Source organism: Camelus ferus, chromosome 3 (assembly GCF_009834535.1).
Source record: "Camelus ferus isolate YT-003-E chromosome 3, BCGSAC_Cfer_1.0, whole genome shotgun sequence".
Lineage (NCBI taxonomy): Eukaryota > Metazoa > Chordata > Mammalia > Artiodactyla > Camelidae > Camelus > Camelus ferus.
In genome coordinates this window covers 89,354,655-89,378,447 of record NC_045698.1, presented here as the reverse complement: position 1 = coordinate 89,378,447, position 23,793 = coordinate 89,354,655, and the positions used below count along the sequence as shown (strand labels likewise).

The 23,793-nt window shown below is 40.1% G+C and overlaps 1 protein-coding gene across 1 annotated transcript in view; it reads right to left on the bottom strand.

The window, feature by feature from the left end:
• SLC27A6 (solute carrier family 27 member 6) overlaps positions 1-21,286 on the bottom strand; it is a 51,189-nt gene extending 29,903 nt beyond the window's left edge. The window contains exons 1-4 of the mRNA XM_006191460.3: positions 20,045-21,286; positions 10,329-10,532; positions 3,120-3,278; positions 1,690-1,814 (exon numbers count right to left, since the gene is read on the bottom strand). Of these exons, the coding sequence (XP_006191522.2) occupies positions 1,690-1,814; positions 3,120-3,278; positions 10,329-10,532; positions 20,045-20,579 (1,023 nt within the window). The 5' untranslated portion in view covers positions 20,580-21,286. The remainder of the gene's footprint in view (positions 1-1,689; positions 1,815-3,119; positions 3,279-10,328; positions 10,533-20,044) is intronic.
• Between the last annotated feature and the right edge of the window lie 2,507 nt (positions 21,287-23,793).

Here is a 23,793-nt window from a genome sequence, read left to right as displayed (position 1 = left end):
TACCTTCACTTCTGAGAACGTAGACTGGCTATCTTGCCTGAAGATACTAATTACAGCATCCTTTAAGATGGTAAAACTTTAGAAAAAAAAATTAATGCATGCATCCAACTATTCAATCAGTATTGACAGAGCAAATGACCTTGCAAAAACCAATGTTGCTATTAAAGAGAGGAGATAGGAAGGCTGGGGGCCTGGTTTAAACGGCCATGAAGTTCATGAGGTAGTGTTTACTATGTCCTTTACTGGAAGAGGCTTTCATTTTACTGGAGGGCATTAAATCCTTAAATTAACCTAGCTGAGATATCACATTACCAAAGAATACAATGAAAACTAGAAGAGAAAATATGTCAGTTCGTGGCATTACAATGATTCTACTGGGAATCTTTAGGTAAGACTGCAAACCTGATATTGGCAGTCTCCTGGAAGAGAATAAAGGCCAAAAGATCTAAAACATGTCTCTGGGACTCCCTGTCTTAGCTATAGATTGAAGGACTCTATGGCTGTTTGAAGCATGCCTGGCTCAAAAAAGAGTAAGGGTGGTTCCTGCCACAAGGAGGTGGGTCAGGAGCCAAATGGGAGGTCTCTCCATGGTAAACTCCAAGCTTAAATTTACAAGCATTGGGTAAATAAGATCACCCAATTTCATGCTCTTCTCTGTGTTATCGCTCCTGTGTAACTCCACGTCTTTAGTAAAGTCTTATTTAAATGCCTCCAGCCTAGTCACAGCTGTGCTGTGGGTAATGTTCACATCTGAGCCGCCAGAGAAGATAATCCAGCCCACCGTCCACGCCTTAAGCGGATGTGATGATCGCTCAGGTGATGACTGAGAGACGCCTAGCCTGGGAAAGTGTCTCTCAAAGGCCAGGGCAGGTTATCAGTCTCCGCTGCCCCGCCCCACAGAGGCAGGCACCCTCTACCACCACCCCTCAAGGGGCTGGTGTTGATTTGATTACAGAAGGAGGCCCTTCTTTGTAACCTCGAGAATGTTTTAAAATCAGACAGTTAAAAAATAAGCACCTAGAAACACAAATGAGACAAGGACAAGAAAAATTACTTGTGAGGACAAAAAAGCAAACTAACAAAGACAAACGTAAGGCTGAGGCAACTCTCTCCGCCTGTCTGTTTGCAGAAGAGGGTGATTTATCAGAAGAATGTGGAAATGGTGGCTCTCGGTGGAGAGGCAAGTGCAAATCAAAGCTAAATTTCTTTTCAAATTTACAGCAGAATCAAACAAAAAAGATATTCTAAAGTCATCACTGATTCAAAAGAGAAAAACAGAAAAACAAGTATAATCAATGTCATAAGTTTCTGTGTGTTCTTTTGAAAGAACAGTATTTTTCAAGATGATCTAATTCATCCTTGGAATTACTGCTTTCTGTAAACAGAAAATAATTTCTTAATCAGATGGATGCTGTGTTTACAGAAATTGTGATCAGTCTAAACCTGAAGTGGACTGGATTGCAGTTCTGTTTTATCCTGTCACAATATAAAGCACTTTAGCACATTCCTAGATAGCTCTCCTTTTATTTTCTTGGACTTATTTTATATTCATTGTATCTTGGGGTATTGCATATATCTTTGTGAGTCAGCTAAGTCCTGGAAGAAGACGGAGTATAAACAAAATTACTTATTCTCTTGATAACTTTTTCTTTCTGAAATGACTTTCTTCCCGATAACGATTGCTCTTACCTTAGGTTGTTTGCAAAGGTAGCGACAAAGTTCTCCAATGTACTGAAACACAGTCACATTATACTTTTTGCAGTCGTTCCAAAACTGGCTGGCTGAGAATTTCTTCTTTAACACACAAGTAGCACCTACAAGAAAAGGCATAAAAAGGCACTGGGGGAAAAAACTTCAAGGGCAGAATTAACATAAAACACAAATAATGTTGCTCTGGCTAGAGCACTTTTGCTCACTTTCAAGGCTTTTATAATCCATCAGGGGCCATTTATATTAAGCTCATTTGAAAGCATTAATCTTACAGTCCAATAAATCTTTTAAAAATATTCATGTTTTAATTCCACATTTTGACTGCAGATATCTATTTTTTTGCAGTTCATGGGATGAAAGAAGCAGTCAAAATAATTAGGAGAGGTGCAAGTATTAGAGCATGAATACAGATAAGGCTCATCCTTCTTCACAGAGACCAAGAATATTCACTTACTTTTGACCTTGAATATATACACAGTATTTATTTTCAAAACCTTAAAGCAGCCTCAATATATATTGAGGCTGAGAGTTAGTATGGTAGAATTAGTAAGATGGCACCAACAAAAAGGTTCATTGATGACGCAGAACCTGATTTTAACAAACTAATTTTAATAACAATGTAAGCCACATGAATATGTTCCAAGGAAAATGACAATGTCGTGACCTCATCTTTATTTATTGTGGACATTGATCATATCCTAAGTACACTATTCTATAAAAGTACTTCATAGTATTTTAGACATATATAAATAATGGTGAATGATACCTATTTACATATTATTTCTGGGCTAGCTAGTGAAAAACACATAATCCCAGCATATTTATGAATGGAATCTACTGTGTCACCAGCTCTACCAACTGACTTACTGGGTGTCTAGGGTACAGTTTGCAGAGATAGCCTCAACGATTCCTTCTATGTACTTACCTTTGCAATGTGAATCTGCCACTCCTCCCTTCAAGAGGTGGGGTCTATCTCCTCACTCCTCAAATCTTGAATCTGGACTGGCTTATGACTTGCTTAGATCACCAAAATGCAGATGAAATGGTCTCTATGACTTCTGAGGCATTAAGAGCTAGGCAGCTTCCACGTCCACCCTCTTGGAAGGCTCCTACCACTGTTTAAGGAGGTGACAGTTGACCACCGAAGGGTGAGCAACCACGTGGAGAGGGAAGCCCTGTCAACAGTCAGCTCCAATCACACAGCCAAATTCCCAGGTCACTGCTCTTTCCACTTCGGGACTATACTGGAGTATGTCATGCAATTGTGTCCTTTTAATAAATATTATTTTATAATTATATGGAAGGCACACAATCACTCAGAACTCTACTGACAGTTTCAAACTTTAATGAACACAAGTTCTAATTATTGGGCATTTTGAAAACTTACGTAATAGAAAATAAAAGCTTACCTAACTCAACACATCCACCAATCCCCAGGAGAGATCCGGCACTATGATACAATGGAAGAGTTATATAAACGATGTCATCAGAAGTACAACCGAAAGCCCACAGTCCAGCAGAACCCATCACAGACTGCAGCTGACAGATCACAGCTGCTTTTGGTAGACCTGGATAAAAAGAAAGAAGAAAAAATGGAATCGAAAGCAAGTGCATGCTGCTATCACCTACAGCAGCAACTGAGACAAAAAGCATCACAGTATTCTACGTGCTTCGTAAAAGGCGGCATGCACATGTCAGCTATGGCTGTAATTAACCTCTAGAATCTCACATTTACAAAGAAGGATCAAAACCATAAAATCACATAGAGTTTTAGATACTGTAAGCTTCAAAGAGCCGTATCTGCTATAAAAAATGCCAAAAACCCTAACTAAAATTCATTTACTATTTTTTTCCAAAAGAAGTCTCTCTGGCTTTTCCTGATAGCTTGGCATCTCAGAACCTGGAAGAGTTCACTGCCTTCCACAGGCGTAGAGAAGCTCTCCAAAATTTCTCATCAAAGCCATGGATAAAGATTTTGAGTGAGACTAGCATCCCTGATTCTTGATAATGCAGCACCTTTCTCTTCCTCATTCAGAGAATCAAGTATTTATGCTTTTTTGGCTTCCAAGAGGTTCCCCTCTATTGCTCTTCAGTCACCATATTCTCCACTTTCCACACTGTTCCTGATCTCATGGCCACTCAGTGTTAAAAATAGTAACTTTTCAAATACAGGCGTGTCCACAAAAAGGAGGACACTTTATCTAGTTATTTCCCACCCTTATGCTTAGGCCATTCCTGCAAAGCACTTTAGTAACCTAATCAGCCATACTTTCCTTCCTAATTTGGTTAGCTTTACGTGAATAATGATCCCATTAATTTATTATAAACCATTCAAGGTACTCAGTTAGACTTTTTTGATGAAGGAGACAGCACATATGAGACTTTCCAACAAATGAAAGTGATCAAAGGTTCAGGGAGTTTAAAGGTTCCGAAGGAAAGAACCAGCAGAATGAATGAAGCTTGTTAAAACTGCATTTTAGAGTCCCTTCCTAAAAGAGTTAGGAAGCACGTTAACATATTAAAGACTCGGAGAAGCCCAGCAGTACAGAAACGTGACTATTTGTTTTAAAGGGGCTTCTCAAACTTCTGTGGTTGGTCATGAAGGCCCTCTTCAATTTTTATTTCACTTCCTTGAGGATGGGAAGGGATACACCGTGGAACACGCTTTGAGAAACGCTATCTTATGCGGTCTCTAAAGTCCTTTGCCCTTCCTTCTAGGAATCCCCGGCATCAAAGCTCCTCCCCCATCCCAGCTGTGAGGAGACCACCTGGATGAAATCCAAGCCTGAAGGTGGGAGTGGGGCTGAGCCTAGTGAACTGAGGATCAGGAGAAAGACAGAGGGAGAAACGGTATCAGGAGAAAACCAATTTAGAGGCCAGATAAATAATTTGGGGGAATTCTGGGATAATTTTGGAAAAAGGAAAGACTCTATAAAGCCAAGGAGAAGGACAGACAAGAGGAACTAGAGATTTAAATGGTGATAGCAGCTGGCCCCAGGCACGGCGTGGCAGGCAGTTACCTGTTTTTCCTCCTCCCACGGCTTACAGGAGTAGATGAGTGCATGGCTGCTCTGCCTTGGCTTAAACAACCTTTCCCAGTGATTCTGTCGGACCTAACCAAGTTCACCGAGCAACAGCAGGACTAGAAGTTGGCAGACTGAACACACACAGAGACCCACAAGGGAAAAAGAGTGGAACTGGAGGTGGTAGCAACAAAATTTTAGAAAGGCAGACAGATGACTGTGGTGACTGACAGCAGACCCAGGAAGATGAGGCCTGGGGTGAAGCCTTGAAGAAAAGCTGATTTTCCTCCACTGGACCCCAGGGAGGCTCAAGACTTTGATTACCAGGTACCTCAGGGAGTATAATATAAATCTGGAGCTAGAAACAGGGAACTAAATGGGAGTTCTGCTTAAGAAGCAATTACATCAGGGTCATAGATAAGGGACTCCGTGTAGCCCTTGTTCATCAAGAGATCACAGCATCTCTGATGTCAAAGACACAGGAATGGTACAAAAACTCATCGCAGTATGTTTCCTGCTCAGAGACACTCTAAGTTTGGTCCTGGGTCTAGGGCTATAATATTTTGGTGGCCCTGGGCAAACAGAACTTGGTGGTTGCAAAAATGATTAGGAAAGTTTCGCTATTATCCGAAGAGCTCCCTTAGAACATGTGTGAAAGGACCTATGAGTAGACTCTACTCCTATCATTTATCTTCTCAGAGTCTCACGTCTTTATTCCATGTCCTAACTTGCACCAACACCTTCTTCATTATCGACATCATAGAATTTTCCTGTGTAAGAATCAAGTGATTCTTATGATAGTAGGTGAAATACTAATATAAATTTTCATGTTTATTATAATTACAATTACTTAATTCAGCTCTCACTTTTGAGCTGCAAGATATCAGCTTGTATTAGAGAGAGAGAAAGGGAGAGATGCTTTTTATTTTAAAAAATCAATTAAATTTTAACAAGGCTCAATGTGAGATAGGCCAGGACCTGGGAGGTGAGACCCTCTACTGGAGTGCTTGCACCTGGACATACATCTCCTCAAGCAACAGAATATAAAGAAACTATAGGGGACTAAAAAAATAACTGCATGCATGCACAGTTGGAACAATTATAAACAATAAGATACACAAAGGCCACAAATCAACTGCCATTTCTGAGGTGCCAGGAACTGGGTACTGCACATGATCCCTGCACACAGCACCACCAAGGTGGTGTGACCACCGAAGCCACCCCTCCCACCTGGCAGACCTACTGATCCCTTTCGCCCCTACCTTACCCTCACCAAGGAACCAGCCTGCCCTTCCTGGGGAGCCAAGGGCACCTGTTTCTTGTTTTCACTCCCTCCTGCAAGTCCCAATAAAGCCCCGCCTGACTTCCTGGGCTAGCCTCTTAATAATTTCTATTGATTAGCATTTAATCAATTTCTATTGATTAAAGAGTCCAAGGACCGTAGTCGGTAGCAAATGTGATTCTGTTACATTCTTTGATGGCTTTGTATTTCTAAAGCATGACATCTACTGTATGCCCAATTCTGTATGTTGCTCTGCTCTGCTCTCTACAAGACCCCGTGTTGCTCAGAACTTTAAGCTAAAAGGAGATATTTGTATAACTTTCCATGTATAAGGTCATTCACAAACCAAATTTGGAAGAATGTCAACTCTAAATGCTTTTGATATTTTAAAATGCAAAAAATAAAACAAAATTACAGCCCCAGATTGCTTCCTTCACACTAATAAAAGATTTGATATTCATTGTCTGCAAAAGATGAGCCTCTAGAAACACCAGGAAGAAGAGAAGTTGAACAAATAGGGGAATAATAGAAAGTCTGCATCCTCCTCCAGCTCCCTTTAACACTTGACTTGTCTAAGAAGTCTACAGAGGCCAGAAGTGAAAATGGAAAGACACTGACAATCAGGAATCTCCCAACAAAACGTTCTGGACAATGAAACCAACTGGCCCACAATCCCACTCATTTACACAGAGCTTCTAGTTAGGATCTGGTTTGTTTGCACATGTGTGTGTGTTTTCGTGTCTGCACTTTAAATAGGAACAGCCAAAGGTCACCAGATATTTGAGGAAGTCCTATAGGACAAAGAACAGAGACCAACATAAAACAAAAGATAAAAGGATGTTAGAGAAAATAGAGACAAGATCGAGAGGAGAAACTTTCAAAAACTATTATCATTAATATTCTGAGAGATATGAGACAATGAAGCATCAATAATACAAAAATAACATGCTATAAAATGAGGAATATTCAGACAACACAAGGGCTAAAAGGTAAATTTCTCAAAAAGTAAATCAAGAGAAGAAAATAAGACAGAAAAGATGATTAAATTAATAACTCCGTCCAAGAGGGCCAATCTTTAAAAAGTCAGAGTTCCAAAGATGAAAGAACGGACAAACAAATAAACATGATGGAAGAAGGGAATGGCCAGAAAGAACAGAAATAAAGAAGAAAAGAGAAGGGTACGTAGACATTTAAAAATTTTTTTCAAGTACCTAGAATTGCAAGACATGGGTTTCTAGACTGAAAAGACCTACAAGTGTCCCAGCGAAATGGATAAAACAGACCCGTTCCAGCACAAGTCATCACGATGTTACAGACTGCTGAAGGCTCATAAATGATTCTAAAAGTCGAAAGAAAAGAAAAGAAAGAAAGAAAGAAAGAAAGAAAGAAAGAAAGAAAGAAAGAAAGAAAGAAAGAAAGAAAGAAAGAAAGAAAGAAAGAAAGAAAGAAAGAAAGAAAGAAAGAAAGAAAGAAAGAAAGATAGAAAGAAAGACAGACAGACAACACCAGGTTGCATGTAAAGGAGAAGAAATCAGAAAGAAAAAGACTTCTCACTATGTATACTAGAAGACAGAAGATAAAAAAGCAATACCTTCAAATCCCTGCATAAATTATCATTTCTAATCTACAATTCTACACAAACAAAGGGAAGGGGGGAAAAGACATTTTCAGACACGTGAGGACTTAAAACTTAACCTGCTAAGTTCTCTTTATCAAACAGCTACTAAAGTCAGTGCAGTGATAAAATGAAAAGCAAACCAAGGAAATGAATTTAGAACTAGGAATCAGGGGAATCACAAAAACAGAAAAGAGTTGAAGGGGATTCTCAGGGTGAGGGTGAGGAGTGAACCCAGGACGATAAAAGAGCAACACGTCACAGCTGAAAATGTAGGGAGGACAGCTCTGGGAAAGAGGTGCCCAAGAACACGGGCTTGGCAAAATACAGACTCACTTTGCAATATCTAAAAGTGAGTTACTGTTTTGTAAAAGGGATGGGTATGAGCCAGTTACAGATGTACAGAAAACTAAGCAAGCCAGCAAATAAACAAAAACAAATCATTAATTCCAGGTTGGGGAGAGTTTTACCTGACAGGAAATAAATATAATTTTGTTATACTATAGAGCTCAGATAGCAATATTATTTACTAAGTTATGATACTGATATTAATCAAGACAAAATTTATGATAAAACAACATTAGGGTGATGCTGGGAGAGAAAGTGTCTGCACCAGAGAGAAATGAGTGGAGGGAGAGAGTGGTAATGAAAGAAGATAAAATCCTCATCTTCCATTGTAGCAAATCAGTACACACTTCTTAGCAGGTACCTATTAAGTATCCAGTAAAGTACTCATGCTGTTTGGATATATGGAGGTGATTATACAAAGATCTAAAAATACTGAATGTAATTGGTTTAGGGATGGAGAAATACAGGGTACTTTTCTCTAAAATTTCTAAAACTATCAGAATTTTTCATCTCTGTGCTGTATAACTTTAACACAAATAAATATCAAACAAAAAATAACAGTGCTTTTGCTTTCAGCCTGTTGTACAAATGTATCAAACACTCTGGTTTTAATCTTTGAGAACAAAACCTGTTAATAGTCCGCTCCCCTCCATTCTCTTTGGGGTGGGGAGGGGGCTGTGATGAAGATTGTTCTGAAGACCGGAGTTACTTTCTATTTTTACAAGAAAACACTGTAAAGGCAAACTGGTCAAGTACCTAATGTTGGAAGTTTTCATAGCATATAATTTCCAAAATTTTACTGTTCGAAGTCAGACTGAATTTATGCTGACAACTTGATACATACTAGCATTTTTCAGTTCATTTATCAAAGATGTTCTAAATAGAGTTTAAAAAAAAACACTCTCTGGTCTAAAAGAGATCATTGTTAGGCTTCAAATAGGAACAATGAAAGAAAAAGAAAAACAGAAAACATTACTTAAATCATAGTTTTTTTGCTTACAATACTACCTGTGCATTAAAATCAGTAACAATACTTTTAATATGTCTAACTCAAACTCCCAGTCATCGTCAAATTAATTACAAAATTCACCCTGCCATAAATACCATCCAACTTTTCCTAAGGATCAATTAAGTTTAACATTCCTTTTGAATTCTCTGGTAGTTTCTTTTTCTGCGTGTGTATGTGCGTGTGTGTGTGGTTGTGGCTGTTTACCTAAAAAAGGAAAGTTTAGTTACTTGATTCTATTGTATATGCTCCTCCAAACCTGCAACGCCTTCAAGATTTCTTGTTTCTCACAGGTTCCAGTCAACCTAAGGAAAACCAGGAGAGCCAGCTACAGATGCTTCAATTGCAGCAATCCTTGGGTCGTGTTTAGGATTTAACGTTTTATACAAGAATATAGAAAACTGTTTTAAAGTAAACTAATGGATTTTTTAATCCAGCAGGATAAGTAGAAACTATTTACACTAATCTTCATTTTATGCATCAGGCATCTAAGGGAAGCTAGCAAAGATCTTGCCAAAGAAGCTGGCCAAATTTCACACTCTGTGCAACTGGGCTGGGTCATCTTCAGACATTCCAGGGCCACTTGTACTACCAAACTGGAAGAAAATCTTTCCACATGAGACAGTGGCCAAGTGAATATGGTGACTTGCCAAGTTAACGTTAAAGCAATTACCTTTTCCATCCAAGTTTGAGAGCTCAAAGATCTAAGAACTGCAGGTCGTCTTGGATGCCTGCTTTCTCAGATGTTTGGTGACTATGAAACCGAGCCCCCTTAAAAGCAAGCTCTCTTGCCAAGCTTATGATCAGTCTCTCTATCCAAAACTTTATTCTCCTTCTTGTCCCCTCTGACCTCAGTTCTGGGCTAACTGACCAGAGTCAGATGACTAAAATTGCTATTGCCGATAACATCGGTAATGCACTAAAATTGCTATTATAGGCATCACTGTTAATGTGCGAACTCAGGTTGTTTCTCCAGGGCAAGATGAGCTCACAGACCCCCAAGCCATGGGCCTCCTGGCCAAAGATTCATAAACCAGAGATATCCTGACTCCTAAAACTGTCACAGAAATGTTACAAGACAATGAGGAGTCACTCCAGCTTCTTTGTTCTTCCCCTTCAAGAAGCCCTTAACTCAAAGACCCAGTTGGAGTGGATCTGACACTCAGCGCCCCGCAATAAATCCCTACTTTGCTGCGAATTCCCACTGTCAGGGTTTGGTCAGGGTCCGGCGGGCACATGAGCTCTTTGCTCAGTAACAACTACACACAGCAGAGATTTGCCCAAAACTATTCCTTTGCAAATACACTGCATTCTTTTTAAGTTCCAAAAACAAATGGATCTTACCTGTTGTTCCAGAAGTAAAGATATAAAGATAAGTAGCCTTGAGGCTTGAGGCTACATAGTAATCGCGGGGCACCTGACTGTCAGATGCTGTGCTCAGTTTTTCTTTGAGTGAAATTACTCCTTGTGGCACAGAATCTTTCATTCCCCAAATGCTGACACCTTCTGGGAGGCTCGGAAGGATTTCTTCTATAGCTCCAAGCAAATCTGAAAAACAAAGGATTAGGAATAAGTAAATAAGACGTAAATCTCAAACCATCCACCTTGTGCGTTCTTTTGCATGTTGAAATAGGGATAAATTGTTAATACAACGCTCACTTTTCATGCTGATAAATAACATCACAGCCTTATTATGATTCTGTTTCAACATGACCAACTGAAAGGGAAAGCTAGTTACTACGTGATTTAATCAATGCAAATAGCCCAGTTCAAACTGAAATTTGGAGATTCCATTACCCAGATTGGATTTTGTTTCCCAATCATTAAATATAATTCTTTTTTAAAATAAAATCCTATTTTTATACTTTGCTTTAAATTTAAACTTCAGGACACTGCACTAAACATTTTCTTTGAAATACAACTCAGTAGCTCATTATTCTAATCAGCCACGTGTCTGTCCCTGTTTGGTTCTACTAGAATGCAGTAATACAGGAAAATCCCCTGACTGTGCTGGAGTCACAAGATCATTATATTATGGCTTAGAGATCATTTCAGAGTGAAAAGTTAAATGAGCAGATTGAGAGATGCTCTTTTCTCTGGATTAGAATACTTAAAGGTAAAAGTCTTTGAAAGCAAAAGGGGAAAAAGAACCCCTTCCAGAAAAGGCAGGAGGATTCACAGCGCACAGTACAGTGTGACGATGGCAGGTGGGAGGGGGCGGATGAAGGCAGAAGTGGCGTCAGGAGCAGTGGGATCCAGGGCCTGGCCTGAACCAACGTCAAGCAGAAGGAAGGCAGAGGATTAGAAAAACTGCAAACACCGGTGTCTTCAGGCCTGAAGAGCTTAGGGGTTCTCACAAGATCAAACGTCTGGGCCGAAATTCAGCCTTGAGAAGGGAAAAGGGACACATCTCTCAGGAAGCATCTACTGTACAGATAACAAAAAAGCAACTGTGGAGACGAGGCTGTGTTGAGTTTCTCTGGGAGACTGACCTAGACCTTCTGAAATTGATCTTTAATGTAGGAGACAATGCCATCCGTCCAGGAGGAGAGCAGTGGTAGAGAAGGAGGGAGACGGGAGGTGGGCAGGAGTTCTTGAGGAGGAAATATTAAATGTTAAGATACCTGGCGTCCAATGGGATACAAAAAAGGAGAGCATCATCATTCTTGGAGGCTTTTGTATATTCTTTAAATTCTCTTTTTTGGGGGGGGGGGTAATTAGGTTTATTTCATTATCTTTTTTAATGGAGGTACCGGGGATTGAACCAAGGACCTCGTGCACGCTAAGCATGCACTCTACCACTGAGCAATGCCCTCCCCCTATTCTTTAAATTCTTTTAAAATGTAACACTCCCTTCCTGAACATGTACCTTTAACAGTGAAGTTCTACTTTCACATTCCACACAAGTGCTCAAATTTTACTCTCATATTCCTATAAGACATCATACTTTTCTAAGATATAAGCAATTTCTGAGTGCTATATTATTTATCTTAAAATCTATATTAACATCCATGGGGACATTAAGCAATAATGCCCAGCTGGCCTTTGGCATTAATGTCAGGGATGCCAAAGATTACCAGCAACCACCGGAAGCTAGGAAGAGGCTGGGAAGATTCTTAGACCCTTCAGAGGCAGCATGACCCTGCAGACACTTTTATGTTGCACTTTTAGCCCCCAGATCTGTGAGGGGATGGATTTCTGCTGTTTTAGGCACCTTTATGACCGCAGCCCTAGGAAACCAATTCCACCAAGGGCACAAGTTGGTGGGCAGTAGACCTGTTAGTCTGACTCAAGCCTAATTAGCTCTAAAATCTATCCATGACCTTAAAAAAGAAATCCACTATAAAAAGTTATTAAATGTAAAATATACCCTGGTCAGAATGGTAAAGTACATGTAAGTATGGACCTTTCCATCTAAACGATTACATTTTTTTATAATTTTTAAAGAAAAATTTTAAAATAACCACCAAGTATAATCCACTCTGAAGATGAATTCAGGGTGCTGCATTAAACATTTTCCTGGAAATGCATATCAGTGTTCGGTTATTTCAAAAAGCCATCTGTCAGCCTCTACTGAGGTCTACTATAATACAAAACATTTGAGGAAAACTCATGATTTACTTCCTCAAAATCTGTAGCCCAGATTGAACACAAAGAAGGAGCAAAAGAAAGACCTCAAATGGGACTGGCCAATTCACAAATAAAACCCAAAAGAAAACTAAGGAACCACGGTAAATAATAAAGACTTGATGTGTCAGAGTTGGTGGGAGGCAAATCGGGACCTGACACTTACCAATTTTTATTTCTTTAAGAAATCTGGGGGAAAAAACTGTAAAATTCCAGCATACGTAGCATGCTGCTGTCTACAGACTGCTTTGGTAAGAAAGAGAAGTGAAAAATCACAAGGAATGTTGGGGAAAGGACAAGTCACAAAAAAAATGAAAAAGCAGGAGAAGCAAATAATCCAAACTTTGTATTTTCTTTTAATTTTTGGTACTGGATTTTCTTTAAATGATTCTCTGTGGCATTTTGAATGTGTAAGTACAAGTCTCTGAATTGACCCAGTTCATTACCATAATTTCAAATCTCTCAACTGGAATTGTAAATCAACAGCACAAACTTTATACGTTCTTAATAATATGTGTGTCTAAATTGGCAAAATAAGTGCAAAAAAAAACTACAATATGATTAACTGTGGCCCCAAATTTTGTTGAAATTGTAGAGCCTAAAGAAACAGTATTTACAGAGTGATGACTTTTACAAGAAAAAGGAAGGAAGTGGATTCCTAGGAATCAGGAGATACGATTTAATTTTCTTTATAGATTAAAATTGCATTGAGACATTTAGAATTATCAGATAGAATTTTATATAACCAAATTAATTCTTCAACAGTGGTAGGACCATGTGGGTGAGGATAGTGAAAACTGACATAAAAATTGGAAAAGTCTATTAAGGGATGAAGAATCATTATTTACTTATCACTGTCGATCTTTCATAATAAAATGAAAAGTTCTAATACAATTTTGAAAGCAAATTCTAAATATTAAGTCCTAGAACTAAATAGCATTTGTTAAAATACTTCAGGGACATCTGGCTGTGTTTCTTGAAGATTTACTCTTCAGTGACGTGTGCTACCATTGCAACCGGTAGAACTGTAAGCACCTCAAAAGAAGGATGCCTGTCCTGCTCCACCCCTTCGCTGACTGTGCCTGGCACACACACCACAGGCACTGGCCGTAGGGAATTGCACTCTGCCCGTGGGCTCCACTGTAGATGCAGGTCTTAACAATGAGTAACCATACGAAAATGAAACAGGTGAATATTCTATGCCCTTTACATTATAGGAGAAGACTGAATCTCTTTCAAAGCAGTAAGTTCTTACCAGAAATACACATTGTTTCTCACATACGCAAGGCACTGCACTAGGTGGGGTTGCGAGCATCAAAACAGGTAAATTATGATCTCTGCTTATAATCCTTTAGCACTGTTGGCACAAATTAATTTCTTGTTTTTCCATCATTATTATGTCTCATCACATTTCTGAGACTATAAAATCAATGAGTAAAAACACAATATATCTCTCTAATATACCATTAGTGTGAATTACATTATTCACACTGCATTACAAACTCTTTAAACTATCTTATTTAACATAAAATAAGCTAATATTTTCAAAGGGGTTGCTTGTAGCTCTTAATGCATTGGCAAACATTTAAACTTTTATGCATTAATAAAATGATTATGAAATTCAACTGCAAAGGGTTAACTTGAGCTTCCCATGCTGCGAAACAATGTTTACACAGAAACCAAAGTGAAATTATAGATCTCACCACATGCTTATTAACTCCCATCCTATGACTTAAAAGCGTTCTCATAGAACACACAGGCAGGCTATGGTTTCTAAGCAAACTGATGCTTCTGTAAGCCGTGTCCTAAAAGCAATTCATATCATGATATAGATAATACTTCCTATCAGGCCAGAAACTCATTATGATGAACAATGTGCCAGCTATTTTGACAGATATCAGTTTACTGATCATCACAATAACTGTAGAAAGGGCACAGGAGCATAATAAGTCTTTCAATGTGAGAATAAAATTCCTTCAGGGAAGAATATGCTAAGTGTCCTGAATGTCTGTGCACAGGTTTGTAAATGGGTTTCTGTGTTTCCACTTCCAGCTCTTGCCACATCTTTGGGGGCGCAGATAGTGTATCAATTACAGGCAACATTGTGCAAGAAAATAAAAAGTAGAACACTCCGTTTAAAGTTATTTCCCACACATCTCCTATTGCCAGAGAGTAATTATTACGTAGATGTGTTTCTCCCGGTCAGCCTGGCCACCTCTCTGAGCAGGCACAATCCCTCTTTAAGTTGTTTCTGCTACTGCCAGTATTCAAGCATCATTCTCTCCCAGGAAACACATGTTTAGCAGACGCTGTACATAAGAATCCCAGGGCCAGTACATTCATGATCAGTGAAGAAGACACCCCTGCTTAGAACACTATCTTTTCCAACTAGTAAACCACGAAGCTGCTTAAATCTCCTATCAAAATTCATTATTTCCTCTTAGATTGGAGGTAATCCCTGACCTAGCTGTGTCTAAAATGAAAAGAAAGAAAGAAAAAAAAAGCAAAACAGCCATTCATTCCACTACCTCCAAGTAAAATTGCAGAAATTCTCTGACACTTAAAATAGGCAGATGTGAGGATATCACAGTAAAACAGATACGTGTGAGGAGGATTCCAGCACATGGATAAAATAATACGAGTTCACGAGATCCCTGCCTTATCTAGCTGAACATGTATTACTTTCCATAAAACTTAAAAGGTCTTTATTTCTTCTCTAACTCTTCCTCTTGGACTTTAAAAAGCAGATGCCTTCATGGTTGGAAGTCATTTGGAGAATTACAATGGCTTGATTGTTAACCAGAACATTCGCCCTGCACAGTCTGAATGCAACAGTTTGTGAAAAGGAGCAGGGGAATGCTGTGTGCATTACTGCAAGTTTGTAGAGCTGACATACGATTCGCACTTCTTGTGAACAGAAACACAAAACTCTTCCAAACCTGGTGAGACCCCAAATACCACGAAATCTAAAGTTAAAAGGTTCAGGATAATATAAATATACATTTTTACTTATTCACTTATAATGACTTAACATGTGATACACTGAGAAGGGAGAGAGGGCAAAATACACACATGCAAGTAGATCTGAAACTTTGTGGATGCTTAGCTTGAACACTAGACACTGCAAAGTCTAAATACACTGTACCTCTGAGGAGTCGTGATTCTAACATTTAGCACCATTGATATAAAATAACACACCAGGAAATTCCATGGAGATATCTATTGCCAAAATCAGTTACCAAGTGGACAGCAGAGGGACAATTCATTGGCAAAAATAGGCAAGTAAATAAAAAGTTCCAGAACGCCCACAGATACCTCCTAGGTTTTCATTAGGTCATTCAATCACGTACGCACCCACCCGGGCAATAAACTCCTACTGAGCATCTCCTCTGCGCTGAGTTCTGAGAATTTAGCAGCAAACAAAACAAACTTCCTTAGTCCAAAGAGCTTCCATCGGAGTTCTTGACTTATTCCTCAGAGCCACCCAAATGTGCGTATGTTAATTAGCAAGAACTTGACTATTCCATTGTGTCACTGTGAACAACCACAGCACATCTGAGACAGGGGCATTTGGTGGGCAAAGCACTGAAACAGAGTAGATGAAGAGATGGAAGATGACAGAGAGAGAAGGAAAAGGGGCAGGGTGGGGGAGGGGAAGGGGAGAGAGAGGGAACAGATGGAGACGGGATGAGCAGGAGCAGAAAGGAGGATAAAGACAAAGGTGGAGCCAACAGGCTTCTACGACTTAGCGTGAGCTTGAGCAATTACTCCAATTGCTTCCCTTGTCTTTAAAACCAGGCCACAGCTATGGTGAGGATCATTTAAGACAACGTGTATAAAAACACTTGGTAATTCATGCAGCACTGTAAAAATGGAAGTGACTCTTCGTTGTTTATTGCTAAATATGTCAAAGGATATAATTACATAAACTTTTAAAAGCTAAATACAAACACCTCAACGTTTCCCTGTCTGGCCCAAGTAAAGAGGAAAGCATAAAAAGCAGAGATAATGTTGACCGCAGACACTATCAGCAATATCACAATTCAAATGCTGGGGGGGAAAGGACTTGGTTTAATCTCAGACTATGCACTTTTCAGTCAGTGCTGGAATTTTCTGGGGAAACTTGGGATGCCACTTGACACATCTTCCAAACCAAACCACAGGATACAAAACGTCTTTGCAAGTATATCTGAGTCTTCAGACTATGAGAGAAAGGAATAATAGTTTCATAAACATTTAATTTTTTTTCTACGTATCTGTCTATGAAAAACCTGATGTCTTAATATTGGTAACTAGTTTACTCTTTTTATATAACTGAAATGCAAATTTTTTTCAGAGTTAAATCAAAAGGGGATTAACAGCCCTAGAACCGAATGAGCTAGCCTGTATAGTGGAGCAGAGTCTTATGTCAGAGGCTAGGTTTTGAGTCTGCTCTGCACCTCTCCTAAGCTGTGTCACCCCAGATACCTCAGGCAAATTTCTCTCCCTCTTGGTTTCTAAAGTATAGCTGTGCACCTGCCTCTTAGAATGACTGGGGGTAGCTTTTACAGAGTCAGTCTTGAATAAATGGCAACAGTGATATTTTTGTTAATGACAATTACAGTAAGAATAACATTTCCCTGGTGGCCTAGTTGACTGAGACAGAACTATCAGACACCTGCCTTGACTAAAACTTCCCCTGTCACCGTGGACCACCATGGACAACATCTGGTCTACCTGTAAAACCTGTTTGAAACTGAACGATAAAATTTGGCTAAAACATAGCAAAGTGTTCAAGGTCCTATACTAAATAGACTGCTTACTAGTCTTTCTTAACAGCTAACACCCCAAGTTAGGTTGTAGCAGCAAAATCCAAATGAGATTCCTTATTAAAAGCCTCGGATGATTCTATAATGATAATAGCAATTATTTTAATTAACCAAGGATTTAATTTGTACATACCAGGCACTCAGCTAGTCACGTTACAAAAGCTGTATCATTTAGTCCTCAGAATTATACTGTGAAGGAGACGATGCTATCACCATTTTACAACTAAGGAAAGTGAAACTCAGGCCAGCTGTTGATCTTATCTGCAAACACAGAGCTAAGAAGCAAAAGATCATGGGTGAAACCCGGGACTGTCTGGCTTATCTTGATCTAAACCACCTGACTGGTCCTTCCACCTCAGTACATTCTCCCTCAGATATGATGCTTTAATAGCACATCTCTACTAGAAATATCTGATGAGAATTTAAGACTTCTGAAATGTAAAGTTCTAACTATACGTATGTATTATATGTGTACATATTCTAACTATATACATATATATAGTTCATGAATTAGACTCAAGATGCCAAGAAAATCATTTTCAGGGTAAGAACTTCAAGTAGAGAAAAGTGACTGTGATATATAAGTCATGACTTGCAAAAAAAAATCTATTAATTAATTGAAATAGAAAAATGTGAAAAATACATGTAATTTATATATTTTGGAGGCACGCTAGAAAGAACTGTTAGAAAGAGTTAAGGTTGATTTCTCCAGGTACCTACTTTCAGAGCAAACCAATTAAATGTTTTTGGCTTAAAATTGTAGTGTCCCAAAGTGGCTTTCATATACAAAAACTGACTGTCGGTGGTAAAAACAAGAACAAGGAAACAATGCAATTAGTTATTGGCAAGCAAAGCAAACCTGGCACAAGTGAAACTGCAGATTAATCAGTGCTAATTAGGCAACAGCAAAGTTTGAAAACTCTATTTTGAGAGGTAACCAGCCCTAAGCACTTCAAGAGGAGTCCCGCAAGAGGCAGGATATGGGATGTTTCTCAGGTTGGCCTCAACATCATGGCTCCGGAAATCTTTTCAGGGATATAAGGCCCTCTTAGTTTGCTCTTCTAAAGGAAATGTATGGCTTTACCAATTTTTAGCACAATTTAAGGTTTCAATTTGCTCCAGAAACTACAATCTAAGTTAGATTGAGCAAAATGAATGTCAGAATATATCCAAAGTGTGATGTTTTTCCCTTTTGCTTCCACATTGTCACTTGCCCCTGAACAAGAGGTAAATATTGTTCCACCATATTATCAAAACTCTGTGTAACTCATTTATCCTACTGATGGCCAGAGTTCAAAGATACGTTGTCATACTGGTTAACCTCTCTCCGAGGTGAGGAGCTCAATTTCAATCTTGGAGGATATGACTGTTGAATGAAAAGAAAAAAGAACAAAAAAATACACAAGCGAGACTATCTGGCTTCTCTACTCCTGTAATTTAAGATAAAATCAGTGCTTAAGAGTAAATACTTTGCTACTGTATCAGGTCACAAATTGAGCTGGAAGGACGACCTGAACAGGCAAAAGTGAAAGCTTTGAATAACTAACCTTTTCTACCATATATTGCCTAACTCATTTTCAAGTGATGTGCAATTATCACATAATAAAAGTTACTTGGAAAGTGCTATACTTTAGAGCTCACTGGTATATAAATGTAGATTTTTTCCCCCTGTGAATCTAAAAATTCTATATGAAGTATCAGTATATATCTATTAACTTAAAATACTTAAATATTTTTACTAAGGTCCTTGCCACGATCCTCCTCATCCTCCACTTTCCTACCTCCATGCAGGAGGCATACGTAGAAACCATTTAGATTATACCAAATATGTATCATTGTTCCTACTTCTATTCCACTTTGTTAGGCAACCCATCTTCCTAGGTTCTTCATCAGTTTGGCACTCAACCAAAGACTTTTCTTTGTAGTTCATGGTCAGTATATGTATCCGAAGCCTAAATCCAAGGGGAAGGGGCAGATGGCTAGTACTCACTGAAAGAAAGAAAAAGATGCACAGATGGGGGTGGGAGAAGGGAGAGAAAGGCCTAGAGTCAGCCAAGGGCCCGTCACTGGCTGCAAAGTGGGAGCCCAACCTGGCCAGGCAAATCCTAGCTTGCAGGCAGAGCAAAGTAAGAGCAGACATGAAGACAGGAATTCATGCACTTCTGATCAAACATGCTTGTCCTGCAAACGCAGTCAACCTTGACAGTGTTACTATTAGAGGTGGTGGGTATTCCACAACGAAATCAGGATCACTTTCTTCTTCATTAAATAATTTTGTGAGGTCTGACAACATTTAGAACTTAACCAAGCTGTCTGTGTTCTTGTACTCACTGAAGATATCAGTTTTAACAGTAAAATGCCCACCCCACCCCCACTAAAATAATAAGCAGCAGAGATTTCAGAAAAGTCTCGATAATTAGCAATATACAACAAGGTGACTGAAGTGGGAGAGGGGGTGTTAAACCGCCATCCACAGAACTGTAAAAACGTTTTGTACTCTAAATATGCACACTTCATCACACACCCAGAGTATTAGCTGTGAATCAGTTCTAATAAAAAAATGAGGAGTAGGGTTAGGAGGCAGCGCTGTCATTCTGCACAGGCCGACCACACCCCATACTCTACCTGCACCCACCACGAGGGCCTTGGGCTCACAACTGAGGATGCAGTGCAGGAGGGAGATTGAGCAAACGTTGGAATTGAGGAAGGCCACCACGCAGCCCAGCTTGGCCAGGCCGAACCACACGTGAATGAAGTCGGGCTCATTGCTCATCAGCAGAGCCACGATATCCCCCTTTTTCAGCGTGGAATGGTTCAGGAAGACGTGCGCCACTCTGTTACTGCTTCTGTCCACGTCCTGATAGGTGTAGACGTCTCCCTCGTAGATGATGAAAGGTTTGTGGGGCTGCTTCTTGGCGTGGATCAGGAACTTATCCAGGACAGTGACTAGCTCCCCCTTCAGTCTGTACATCTCCATCCGTAACCCACAGCGGACCACTTTCAGCAGGTACCAGAAGTCGTCCCAGAAGTAAGGGTACAGGATTTTCTGCAAGAAGCCCAGGACGATCACTCCAGCCCCTAGTCCTGTTAGCCATGACAGGAGCATGGGGGCCACGGGGCCGGAAGGAAGCTCAGATCCCAGCCCGGCCATTGTCCTCATCCAGGCGCACCTCTCTGCGGAGATCGTGTGTCTTTAGCGCTCAGGTCTGGCACCTGAAGTTCTTTGCCAGACTTTCCAGGAGGGAGAAGGGAATCTCGCAAAACAGAATCAGAAACTTGCACAGAAAAACTCGCCCCAACGAGGGCTGGGGATAAGGCCTGGGACACCTGGTGGATGAGCAGACAGCTCAAGAAATCAGTGCAGATGCTCACAGGGGTCTGGGTACCTTCGAGCCCCGCCCAGCGCCCTGACCTCCGCGCCCCGACGGCGGCCCGCTCCCTGCCGGGCTCTGAGACTTTTGCCAGTCCTCTCCAGGCAGGCTGGGTCAGTCCTCAGTGCCTGTAAAAGCAAAACCTACCACCTTCAGGGGCAGATGCTCTCCTTCTCAGGGTAGTCTTTCCGGTGCCTGCAGGTTAAATTCGAACCAGAAGCTGGGGTGGCGACGGCTGAACAATGTGGAGGCTTACGGTCTAGATCCGCGCGATGCGGCGCAGGGTCTCGGGGCCACGCCTCCGTGCAGGGTGTCCCCGGGTCTCGTGGAATCCTGGCTCCGCCTGCCCGCCAGCCCCGCGCTCAGGGGCACCCCTCCGGCGCGTCGGGTCCCGGCGCTGCTCCCAGGTGACGGCCGCGCACTCTGGAACGGCCGCCTCCCACGCCGGCCGCAGCTCCCCTCGGGCTGTCCTTGGGCTGGTGTATCTCTCCTCTGCTCCGCGGCGGCGGTCCCGTCCGCCTCCCGCCTGCCCCCCCCCCCCCCCCCCCCCGGCTCGGGGCCAAGCTCTGCGCGGACCGCGGCTGCCTGAGCCGCTCGGCAACCCCCCGCCCCGCGCCCCGGCTCCTCCCTCGGCGCGCGCCTCGGCAAGTGCGCCGCGCCCCCGGGCCCGGGGGGAGGCTGCGTGGCGTGGGGTCGAGGCAGCCGGGCTGCTGGACCTGGGCCGGAGACTTCACTCATTCAATCACTAATCACTAAAGGGAACTAAACGAGAGGCTGGAGGCGAGGGGAAGAATCAAAGAAAAAAAAAAAAAAGCCAGACTGCCAAGGGTAGAGCGGGGTGGGGGCGACGAGCGCGGAGGCACGCAACAAAATGTATTCATGATTTGAAACAGATAAAGGAATATTTGAACTGTTTGTTCATAAAACATCACAAAGTTGGCTTGTTGTTCCACAAAAAGTATTTTTGAAAATGTTAATAGGTTGGTGTTGATATTTATACTGAAATTCTATCCTTAGGGTGCCTTGACAGTACTTTTAACAAAATTTTCTAATATTGATTGATGTGGGAACTTTGATCCATTTCCACATCCATTTTTTTTTAAAAAAGTCTAAAATACTAGCTATTATTTTTCCTTAAAAATAACTTTTTTTTTCCCAGTGAGCTCATTTAAGAAGTTATCAAGACTTGAAACTAAGGACTCTAAAGGAGGGTGAAGTGAGGAGGAAACAGGTAATTGCAAAGAATAACAAATTTTATACAATGATTAAATTTTACTGAAGATAAACTGAGGGGTGTTTAATTACACTTTTTTTTTCTTCTTGCAGATACCATCATCCCAGCTCTGTTTTTAGGAAGCGTGTATAAATGTTTAATTGCACATGTTGCAATGATTAAGCATTGCCTCACACTGTCAGCCTTCCCTTCTTATTCTGCATTATGTTCTGCAGCTGGGTTCTAGCTAACCTCAGATTTCCTAAGAAATAAAAAACTGGTAACTCGAAGACAGACTCTGGTTATTAACCTCAAAATGATTACTTTGACATCACAGTGAAGAGCCCAGAAGACATATAGGCTCTTAAAACCCTTGTGGGTAGATCAAGAAAATGCTTTCTAAATTTATTCAGTAGTTCTGGTCTTCTCAATTCAGAAATATCTCTCCATTAAAAAAAAAAAACTATTGGTCTCAAGTAGTTTACAACTGAAAAGTCAGTTTACAATTTGAAGAGCATCTTTAACATTCTGTTCTCTTCTCTCCTAGCTCTAGTCTGATTCAGTCACCTCCTAGAAAATATTTGAAGCAAAGAATAGAATATGGAGCTCAGACTTTTGGATGTCCAATACAAGTAAAATCTGTCCTCCTCTGGGAAAAAAATAAATGAGTAAGGAAACATATGTTTGCCATCTTTTTAATTTGTAAAATTAAAAACATTATGCACACATTAAAACAATTACCATCTATTATTACCATTGTCTCATGAAGGGAAGGATTTATTTCAACATTAAATAAAAGGAAGGGGGTACTGCTATAATAAAAGACAGTCTTTGAAAATAAATAGAATTAACTTCATGAAAAACTCATGTGTTACATTGATTTTACTTACCATGGACCTCCTAACATCATTCCAGGGCAGGGAACTAAATTTTTAGCAACTACTGATATAAGTGAGTTGAGAAAATATTTGGCACTGTAAATGTGAGACTATTTGATTTATTAGAAGAACTAAAAACATATGTTGCCAAAATTTATATTGGCCAAGGCCAATTCCGTGCCTGAAATCTCACCACAAAAGAAGGAATCATTGATCATCTTGGGACAACTAGCAGTATTGTGTGTATTCTTGCATCAGCCCATGTATTGGTTCTAATTTTTCCAGAAATTTTATATTCACTTTCAAATAGTGCTAAGTAAAAATAGATACAATTACTAATTACAAATGTTAATTATTGCAAAATAGGGGAAAGACAGTAAGAGTAATCACAAGTGAGTAAATTTATCATTTAACTAAAATAAAGAGAAACGTGCACATAGTCTAGATATTTCTGTTAGCATTCCTTTTGATCAGAGACATTGCAATATTTCTGTTTCCCCTTCAGGAAATATAAAAAAGTGTTATGTTTTTTAATGTAGTTTGAAAATAAAATTGTGACTAAACACAAATCAATATAGAACAAAAAATCTTGCTTTATTTTCAATCTAAATATGTTCTCCTCTAACCCTTCCCCATTTCTGATTTGACTTTCTTGTCTAACCCACTCCCAACCCCCTCTGCACCCTCAGTCATGTTGAAGATGAACTGTTTTATGAGCAGATCAAAGTAAAACTGAACAAAGCATCATAAGATGGGCCATGACATCTTACGCCAGTAGGATTTTACCATTGTAATTTAAAATTTTGACTTTTGTGCAAGTTATTTGTGTCCACGTATTTTCTGACAAAATTCTACAGCAGTTACGTTTTGGATAATGGGAGGTTTAGGGGAGAAGGCAGAGGTTTAGAAAGG